Below are 10,844 nucleotides of genomic sequence, written 5' to 3' on the forward strand. Positions count from 1 at the left end.
AGCATAGCTCCAAGCCAAACCTCAGCTACCGAAATATATGCATATTCCTCGTAGAATCATTTAGACACACGCACACATTAGCGCATTCGAGTGTGTCCAGCCCCAGTATAGACAAACACAAACAAACAATTTGGATTAACGCGTTATATTATCAAAAATGGCGAGAACACAAAGTAAGAAGAGGAAAAATCCAAGTTGCTTTTTTTTTTTTTTTAAAGCAACCTACACTGGAGTATTCATACCCCTCTCCCTTACCCCATGAGGGGAAGGCCCTTCTGTACATTATCGCGAAATGTGTGTGTTCGATTGTTGTTCTTGTTCCTACCGTCTTTTATGTACTCCAATTTGTGTAAAATGTTTCAGTACCGTTTTCGCGTAACAAATATAACTATGAAAAGATATACACACATTAACGTGCGTTGAGGGGCGCGGGGCTTCCCCTTGTGAGTGCCTCACATAAGTGAGAATATTATAACGTTATATACTCTGTCATTGTACATGTGAATTTTTTCCCTTTTTTTTTTTTTTTTTTAGTGAGGAGGGCGAGTGACCCCGGGGTGAGTACCGCCGTGACTTCCATAGTGCAGCACCAAAAATTTAAGCGTATGTTAATGTTTGGTTTGAGATCCCTATCCGACTTTTGTAACCCCACATCAAAAACGTACAAAGAAAACGCATTTGACGCATTAGACAGAGGTGCCGTGGAGTCTATAAAGAACGCAGTAATTAATTACAAGGACGATGATGACATTCTTTTTTGCTCAAGTAGAATACTTTTTGCGATGTCAGATTATTGTTGCTTAGAGAAAGACACAGATGCATTACAAAAGTTAATTACAGATGGTGGTGTAAACGCTGTAGTAGAAATTATAAAAACCGTTCCCTCAGATCAGGATACATTAAAAAATTGTATGCTGTTTATTCAGAATATGAATGATTCAAATGTTCAAATAGAGGGAGGAGATCTCGGTGTTGCTTTACTAAATGTGTTTACGTCAAATTCATATAATGTCAAATTGGGTAATGTAATTGTGTCAGCATTGTCTGTTGCTGCTAAGTCTGATTCTGGTTCAAAGATCTTAAATGCAGAGGGAGCACATCATAAATTAATAGACCACTGCCTATCATTGCAGGTGGTAAATGATGATACGGCTGAAATTGTTGAGGGTGTATTTGACGCTATTAAAAATTTGTCCTCAAACGGTTATGTGGTTCCGACAATAATTGAAAAATCGGTTGTCATTTTGGACAAATTTAAATCGTACCCAAGAATTGTTTCCAAAGGAAGTGATGCTATGAAATGTGCTGTTGGTCCAGAACAACTAACTGAATGTTTGAACATTTTAAAAACATCAGAGCAGGGATCAAAGGAGCAGGACGCAGCACTAGAGTTACTTAGTTCTCTTTCGTATATTTCTTCCATAACAGATAAGGTAGTAGAATCTGGAGGAATCCCAGTCCTTGTAGAATTAATCAATAGTGGATTACAACAGTATGAAAGTAATCCTGAGAAAATATCCAGACTAGTAGCTGGGGCATCTAGAATGTTGGGAAGAATTTCAAATAATCCTCCTCATGCTGTCATAGTTTATGAATATGGAGGCATTGCAACGCTTTGTACTGCTTTATCCTACTTTCCCAATGATGCCGATTGTGCAAGTGCTGTGTGTAATGCGCTAATTCCCTTCGTGTCTCGATCTAACTATGTGAATGAAATAAATAGTTACTCATTGTTTGCGTCGTTATTCCCAATATTGTACGCATCTTTGGACTCCATTGAGCTAGCCAAAGCGAGTATGTCCTGCATAGCCTCTGCTTCGATGATTAACGAGTTTCACGAACAAATGGTAAACAATCAAGCAATAGAAATTTTATCCACCTGTATTCAGTACCATGTGAATGAAACGAAATACCTCTTAAATTGTTTTACGGCATACTTCAGATTATCAGACTATATAACGACAGTGGAACCTATTAATCAGTACGGAGGGGTAACAGGAATTGCGAATGCGTTGTCAGCTGTGAGTAATGACAGTACCATAGCAGAAATTGGTCTAAAATTGATAAACAAGATGTTGACCGCTTCAGACGCCTTGAACTATTTGAGCAATCAGCAGGTAGTCGATTCGGTATTGACTGTTATGCTGGAAAATGAAACGAAAGAAGTGATCATACAAGAAGGAACGAAAATTATGGAGAAGTTAGCCACTGAAAGTGACTGTCAAAGGCACATATCTAATTTGGAGTCGATTATAAATTTGGCTCAGTCAAATCCGGAAGCTGCGTACAAAACGTTAGCTGCAATTTCTGGACTGTCTCGAATCCAATCTTTAAAAAGTATACTAGAGTCGAAAGGTGCTGACAGTTCGATATATAACGGCATGAAGGTATGGATTGAATCCCCTCGTTTTAATGAACAACCCAAGTTAATCAAAGCAGCTTTGAAAACGATCAAGATATTGAAACTGAATGCAGCAGGTACAATTCACGAGGTAATAACATCCATAGTTGATGTGATGTGTATTTCTCAAGTGAAGAGACTTGCGGAAATTGAAGAACCAGACGACAACATTCTCATTACGGCCGCGGAGTGTATAAACTATTTAACCGAAATTAACAAAATAAATAATAAAGAAATTGTAGAATCCAGTTTAGATAGCATATTTAAGTTGATGAAGAAGTATTCAGATTCTCGCATGACTCAGACAAATCTACTTGCAGCAATAAATAACATACTCCTGAGTAGCAATATGATTGGCGTGGATGTGTTGGTTAACAAGGGTTACGTGAAGCAGATTGTTAATTATATTCATAAGGTGCCCATGTATGTGGATGTGCAGATAATTGGATTTAGCGTGTTGGGAAATATTATAAAAATTAGCCCAGAATCGATCGACTGTATAAAGAAGGCCAATACGTTGATTCCACTTCAGAACTCTCTGCGGACACATGCGAAGAATGCTAAGCTGAAGGCGATATGTGCCCCTCTGTTGGCAATGCTAATGCCGTTAGACTCGCTAACGAAGGAAATTGAGGATCATATAAAACTGTGCAATGAAGCTATGAGTGAAAAGGACCTCATCAAATTGCATGAGTATTTGATTTCTCTCAACGAGTTGTTACTAACCGCAGAGGCGAGTAAGATATCTTCTCGTTGTAACGTGGGGGAGAACCTTCAGAATATGGTTCAGTGGTTGAAGGACAATCCGACTATTTACAAATCTACAGTAAATAAGGACTATAGCATTTTAGGACGCAGTTTGTATGACGCAACGATATCAGAAATTGCACATGCTTGCACAAATATATCTCAGACAAGAATTGGATTAGTGCATCTGACGAAAAGCGATATGACTTCCGCACTTATAGAAGCATACAACCTTTTAACATTACCAGGAAATGAGTACACGGAAGAGGCTGTTTCGAATATACTGGAGTCGCTAAGTGTGCTCCTAAAGCATGACATTACCAATGCAGATATAGCATTTAACAAAGGCTTGGTTAAGAAATTGTGTGCTGGCATTAACCACTTTTCCGAATCGGACACTGTTATTAAGAGCACTTTGGGATGTTTAGCTTGCATGTGCACGAGTGAAAAGCGCGTCAACCACTTAATTACACACCCGGAATATGATAAGCTCATAGCGTTGATTGTAGACCTGATAGGTAACTCGGAGAAGTATAAGAGTTCGAGGGGAAATGCTATAAAGGCTTTGTACGAGCTTTTAAAAACGGAGGATGAACAGATAATAACAAATATAGCTAGCAAGACTCCAATTGTGGACAATCTGTTTAAGATTATGGGAGAGTATCAAGCAGATTTGCCTATCGTTCAGGACAGTGCGAAATGTTTGGCAATTATAGCAGACCATATAAATATTGATGAGAAGATGAAGATAGACAAATATTCAGCTATTAAAATATTGCTAGAAACTTTGGGCAAAAATAAGAATGACGAAATGACAGCCCAGGATATACTCACCGTGTTGATCAAGCTGTGCAATAGTAATGATAAGATGAAGCTGAGGGAATTAGGTGCGGTGGATGTCATTTCGGACGTTACGATGATACACAGTGAGAATGAGGAGATTTCCAGACTGGGTGGAGTTTTATTTTCCTACATGGGAGCCGATGAACAGGTAAAGAAATTGATGAAATTGATATTGAATGTTAAATCTAGTGAAAGCGATGCGGTGCAGAAGATAGATAACCTGTGTAGTCAGTTGGAGATGTTTTTGAGGGCCCCTCTGGAGAACCCCCTGGACGCGTTGGAGTATACGGAGGCTACACTGCAGCAGTTGAATGGATATTTGACTTCTCAATTGGATAATGCATCTCTGCAAGCGAATATCGCATTGGTGACAAAAAGGTTAGTAGATCGTGTGAAGTATGATCATGAGGATCAGCTGGGAGCTTGGGCGGTTGCTTCTTCAGGTGTGTTAAATCAGTACACGGACATGATTGCGAACAAGATTGGATTAGCCAACAGTAAATTTGTATCCCCTGTGTATAGTGTCCTAGCAGGATGTGTATTAAATCCTTACACGAAGCAGCTGGTGTTGGATAAGTTGGCCCCGATACTGGACAACACGTACGAAATTTTGGAGGAGTACAAAAACAAGCCATATGCAGTGCAAGGCATATATGAACTGCTCGAACAGGTGGCAAAGGATGAAGAGGGTGCAAAGTTGTTGTACATGAAATGGAATGGTCCCATGGGGAACATAGTAGATCAAACGCTTGCCATCATGAATTTAAACAGAGCAAACGATTGTGTATTCGTGCCTGGTATTAAATTATTGGGTGCCCTTGCACAAACGTCTAACAGTTCTGGGTATGTAAATAACATGGACAATGCACACATCATAGAGTCCTGCGGGATGTTGCTAAATTTGGGTTCTAGTAAAGACAGGACAGTGGAATTTATCAATTTTGTAGACACTATGGTTGTGTCGAGCCTTTTAGACGAAAATGTAGCCTCTGAAACGTTGAAAAAAATTAGTTCTTTATTATCTGAGGAAAATTTATCCAATTATACAGAGCAAGGTCGTGTAGAAATTATCAAGGCGTATGCAAATGTGTTGAAGAACGCTGCATCTACAGGGTTATTTACGCACATTCGTCAGACAGATAAGACGCAGGCCTTGGACAATTTAGCTAGGCTGATGGAATATGAGCCATGTGAAGAAGTGAATGTAGCAATTTTGGAAGCACTGAGTGAGATAGCTACATGTGACTCGTCCACCTCGCTGAAGATAGTGACCTCCGCTTTACCAGCCATTGTCCAGAGCAACCATGAAGATTTAATAAATGATAACGCGACGGCAGAAAGTTTTCTTCGTACTTTGGAAAAATTGGTAGAAAGGGAAGGGATAGGGCGACAGATCGCCAACAATGATGAAATGTACAAAATGTTGGATGAGTTGGAGGTTAGCTTAGAGGGGAAGAAGGAGGAATTAGGAGAAGAATACGTGAATGGCGTAAAAATGAGAATCTCTAGTGTGCGTAATGCTATAAATGACGATATGCCAAAGCAGAAGACATGTAAAGATGTATACGACATGTTGACAGAGTACAAGTTGAAATCGATGGAGATCAACGTTCTGCTTGACGCGTCGTTGGAAGAAGATATGAGTTATGTACTAGAGAGATTGAAGGTGTACAATAAGGATAACCTTTTGCCCACGACCGAAGCTGGAACGGACAATTCGTACGGCTACATGGCAATAGAAATATTCTGTGAGAATACGGATAATGTGAAAGAGCTAGTGAAGAAAGGATTTCATACAAGTGCTTTTCATTCGTTGATCAAACAACCAAATGAAAATGTGAAGCATTATTCGTGCCGTGCTTTATGTGCCCTTACGAAGAACCCAATAGGGTTGGAGCATGTAATTAAGGAGATAAAGGATTATCCAAATTTGATTAGTAAATCGGTTGGAGATTTGTGTATGGAGAAAACACTTGACAAGGATGATAAGGAAGATTTCCTGATCAATCGTGTTTTGTTAATAGATAGAACAGCACACAGCAGAAATGTGTATGATCGAACAAATGCGGTTAACCATTTGGTAGAAATATGGAATCAGTATGATCATGGAGATTATTCCGTTTCCGTGCTTCGTCATGTATTCAGAGCTATGAGGAAAATTGTGTCCGATGCGCATGTGGAAATGTTACTCAAGGCAGATGTGTTAATGCGGCTGACTGGAATTATTAACAATGTCGAAACGGATAAGATAATATACCCAGATGTTCTTTTCCTGATAGGAAGTTTATCTGTGGTGAAGGAGATAAAAACGCAGATTGGAGAAAACAAGGGGATAGATGCATGTGTCAATTTGTTGTTGAGATCGATTGGTGTGGAGAATATGGAGCCGACCATTACCAACTGCTGTTTGGCCTTAGCCAACATGTGTATAGACCACAAGGTGAATTCGAATATTTTCTGTGCATTGAAAGGTCCCGATCTGAATGTAAGAATATTGAAAGATTATCGTTCTAATTTTGACGTAACGAATGGTGCTTCCGTTCTGTTGTGTAATATTTTGTTTAGAAACGAAGATATGAAGAGGACTTATGGAACGAATGGGGCTCCAGCTGAATTAGTTCAATGTTTAAGAAGCTATGATGGTAGTGACAACAAGAATGCAGTGAGGTGTATCGAGAGTTTGTTCAAAGCCATTTCGAACTTATCCTTATATACGGCAAATGTGAGATATTTCCTAGACGCACAGATAGAAATTTCATACGAGTCTTGGTTGAACAAGCTCAATGAATCTTTCCCAGATGCAGAGTTGGAAACGGGTTTGCGTACCTTATCGAATTTGGTTATGGAAAATGAAGAAAGGAACATGAAGAATTTTGGCATAACATTAATTCCCGTGTTAAATGTTCTTAGACAGAATAGAGAAAATACCAAGGTGGTATTTTTTTTGCTGGACATTTTGTGCTCTCTTTGCAGACACAACGATAATGCAAAAATGTTTTCGGAGAATGGGGGTATAGAAACGACCATAAATGTGATTCAGTTATACGATTATGATATAAGTTTGCTGACCTTGGCTATTCATTTGTTGAGCAATCAATGCAAAATTGAATCTAGCTTGCCTCTGTTGGTGAAGTCTGATACGTTTGGTATTTTAATTAGTTGCATTGAAGCCGAGACCGAAGAATTTGAAATTACTGAATTGGTGGTATCTTCTCTGCGCTGCATCAGGCGTTTAATCCAGTCGGAAGAGTTGGCCTATGAATTTTGCAACTGTGGTGGTGTGCCTTCTATTGCGAATTTGATATGCAACTCTGTGAAGAAGTCCATCGTTATGTTGGAGGCGTTGCGTGTGTTGCTTTGCATTTTTTACTACACGCAAAATGTGGAGGGTGTTACGAATGAATACACAGAGGAGGAGGAAGAATTGTATAATGCAAAGTTGGGTGGCTGGTACAACATTAGTATGGATAAGGAAATGGTCGATACGATTATCCAATCTGTGTTGACTTGTGCAAATGATAACCACCATCAGAAGCAGCTCAGATTGCAGAAGGTGTCGTTAGGACTGTTGGCTTACTTTGCATACCATAGGTTGGGAATCATATCTATGACTGCATCTGGATTTGATAGTTTGACGCGAGAAAATTTAAATAACTTTGGTGGGGACGGTGTAATAATGCAGCTGTTATCCATATGTATTGATAATATTGCCATGTATTCAGCTGAGGTGTACGACATGACTGTGTCTAGGGATATTATAAAAGGGTTCAAATCTTCCGTCTCGAAAATGAGTAACAAGAAGGAGGATAAGCATATCGTGCAGAAAGTGGAGCTCACTGTGGAAGCAATGAATTCTGCTGAGGATCCTCTGGATGCATTTAAGGACACTCTCTTAACATTTGATTTCAGCTTATCCGAGTTTGACAAGGATCCATATGTGAATGGGGTGCATGACTTGTCTGCAAACATAAAGGACGCCTTACGCAAGGGAGGAATGAGCAAAATATATCACAACAGCGATAAGAGGAAGCCATTTAAGTGGAAGGCGAGTCAAGACCTGGCTACGTTAGAATGGACCGTTGGGGATGACACGGAGCATATATTTAAAATTTCTGTGGTGCGTATTAAGAACATATCTAAGGGTTTAACGCACCCGTTGCTAAAGGCGAGTAACAAGAGGGAGCCCAGGAAGGTCAATGCGAAGGTAACGTTGTGTATCTACGGGCCGCCCACGGAGGACTTCCCCGAAGGGCTAGAGTTGCCCATTAAGACCAAGACGCAGAAGGAGCGTGACGCTTTCGTGGACTTGCTGGTGCTGTGGCGTGACGCAGCCAGCTACAATTATTAGAGGTGATTCCCGGGGAGCGCTCTCCTCCGCCTCTTCTTCTCCTTATCCGCGCCGGTGGCGCGATTATACACCTCCCCTGCGGAGACCGGTTACACGCGTTTTATTTTTTTTTTTTTGCTTATTTTTGAGCCTCTCCCTGGTGCAGCCAGGCGGGGTGACGAAATGATGTTATAGCCCCCATGGGAGAAATTGCACCATTGGGCAGAACAACAAAAAAGAAAAGAAAAAAAAAAAAACGACGTATAAAAGCCCCAGAAGTTTGGTGCTATTTTTTTCGCATAAAAAAAAAAAAATAATAACTAAGCGGTTAAATTCCCGTTCGATGCAACCTTTCGTAACAAATGGAGATATGCATGAAAGTGCAGACCATTTGAAATGTTAAGACATGGTCCAATTATTTCGATCAATGATGGGGTGGCTTTGGGCCCCCTGCGTGGGGGGATATAATGCTTCACGTGACAGAAAGACGTACACGTGTGGCGCCCCTAATGCCCATTTTGCCCGTCTTGCCGAATATCATGTTAATAATTCGAATGAGACAGTTTTTGCAGCCTCGTGGAAAAAGGGGAAAAAAATATGCTAGCAAGTGTGAGCCAGATCGGGTGCAGCAGTAAGCACACCCGACATGCGCAGCCATGTACACACCAGATGACTTACAATTCACGCGTTTCCCCCTTTTTTTTTCAAAATTACCCTTACGACTTGCGCCCGTTGAATTTATGCAGATCTACTCTGGTTACCCATTTGCCAAATGGTAAAAAAAAAAAAAAAAAAGGAATTAATACTGTGGTTCGGGCTTAAAATGGTGTAATTGGAAATCGAGTCCACGTTTCTTATTCCGTTTTGCGTGCGCGTTGGGTTCGTTAAAAACAGATGATTTAGAAGTACATATAGGTCGTATTTATAGGCCAAAGGTGTATGTACAAAGGGCATGTGGACGTACGAGAGTATAGGAACAGTGGTGTGCGTGATGTAGTATCTACCTATGGGAATGCATCAGGTGTTGAAAAAGGGGGACAGAGAGGGGTGCAGGAGCGGGGAGTACACCAAGTGGTAGTGCATCACGTGGACATAGTGAATAACGCCACGTGTAAATGCCTTGCAGATGCCACGCGAACGGAGCAAAGTAGCATGAAGAGGTGCGGGCGGCTAGTCCTTGTTATCCATATCGTCATCCATTTTAGGCGCCAAGAAAAATTTAACAAAGCCCACCTTGAGAGTGTCTGCGTCTGGGGATGTGTCTTTTATTTCATACTTAAACTCGATGGGTCTATTGTCACTTAAGCCCAGGGTGACTACATCGGAGAGGATAGTTGACTTGGAGAACAAATTTAAATATTTGATGGCAAAGGATTGTTTAATTTTTTTCCTAGACTTGATAGTAACCCCCACATCATCTTCACTTGTGGATTCCCTTGGCTTTAATGCCACTTCTGCATCACCCACTAAACCTTTTGTAGTAAATTTAATAATATTAGAATCTATTTCGATAAATACAGTATCAGAAAATTCAGATAAATTTCTGAAGATGTTTGTTAATTCTTTGCTACTCAATTCTACCTCTGCATCAAAACCTTCTTCACAGTCTGGGATGTTTAAAGAGTCCAATTCAATTGACATTAATTTTAAGGAGAAGTTTGTCACTTTATCTTCTTTATTATTTTCGAAAACAAAGTTGAGATTATCTTCGTCATCCTTGCTTGATATAACTACTGATTCGTTGGCGCCACATAATTTGAAGACTTTATTTAGCGAGGCAATATTAACACCCAAGACTCTTTCCCGATCACATCTGTAGTGTGAGAAACCCGAATCCACCAAGTGCAGACTGACTAATGATACATGGTTCCCATCCAGTGCTTGTAATTTCAACCCACTTTCGTCTGCGTCTACATTTGCGTCATTTACCAAATCTTTGATGCACTCAAATAGCTTCTTCAAAATGGATGCATTGTTTAGCTTGGCCTCTAACATTTTGTCGACCTGTCGGGGGAGTATATGTGCGGGGAGGCATGAGCATGCACGAGCATACATGAGCATACACAGGCATACACGAGCACACACAAGCACACACAAGCACACACATGCATGGACGAGCACACGTGAGCATACACATACGTGTGCCGCGCCGTACACTTCGTATGTGTCGTACCTGTTATTAAAATTATAGGGGAAAAAATTATGTAGTGGCGTCCGTTATGGAGTGGCTTCTATGCGAATCTTGTGTATATGAGCGCTTCGCTTCCCTGGTCAATCTTTTTTTTTTTTTTTTTTTTCTGCAGCCGGGTGTGTAAATCCTTTCCTCACTAGAGAAAAATTGGGGTTCCTTATTAATTCCTCAAAGCACACATCAATTGGCTTCCTTCGCAATACATGTGCACAAGTACATACGCGCAAATGAACATAAGCATATATATTTATGTAAGCACGCTAATTCTTTTTAAACGTTACGTGTGCTCTTATGAAGATGCCGAATTACACTTGTATACCCTATGTCAAAAAAAA

At 40.3% G+C, this 10,844-nt stretch overlaps 2 protein-coding genes across 2 annotated transcripts; one reads left to right on the top strand and one right to left on the bottom strand.

The window, feature by feature from the left end:
* Positions 1-534: 534 nt before the first annotated feature.
* On the top strand, positions 535-8,339 carry AK88_02345 (uncharacterized protein; the record flags this gene model as incomplete). The annotated part of the gene is made up of 1 exon (XM_012479976.1): positions 535-8,339. A coding segment is annotated over one exon (7,805 nt), but the record flags the coding sequence as incomplete, so codon positions are not given.
* Positions 8,340-9,488: 1,149 nt separating this feature from the next.
* On the bottom strand, positions 9,489-10,313 carry AK88_02346 (proliferating cell nuclear antigen; the record flags this gene model as incomplete). The annotated part of the gene is made up of 1 exon (XM_012479977.1): positions 9,489-10,313. The coding sequence occupies one exon, from the start codon at positions 10,311-10,313 to the stop codon at positions 9,489-9,491; it is 825 nt and encodes a 274-aa protein (XP_012335400.1).
* Positions 10,314-10,844: the final 531 nt, after the last annotated feature.

This window comes from Plasmodium fragile (genome assembly GCF_000956335.1).
Source record: "Plasmodium fragile strain nilgiri unplaced genomic scaffold supercont1.23, whole genome shotgun sequence".
NCBI lineage: Eukaryota > Apicomplexa > Aconoidasida > Haemosporida > Plasmodiidae > Plasmodium > Plasmodium fragile.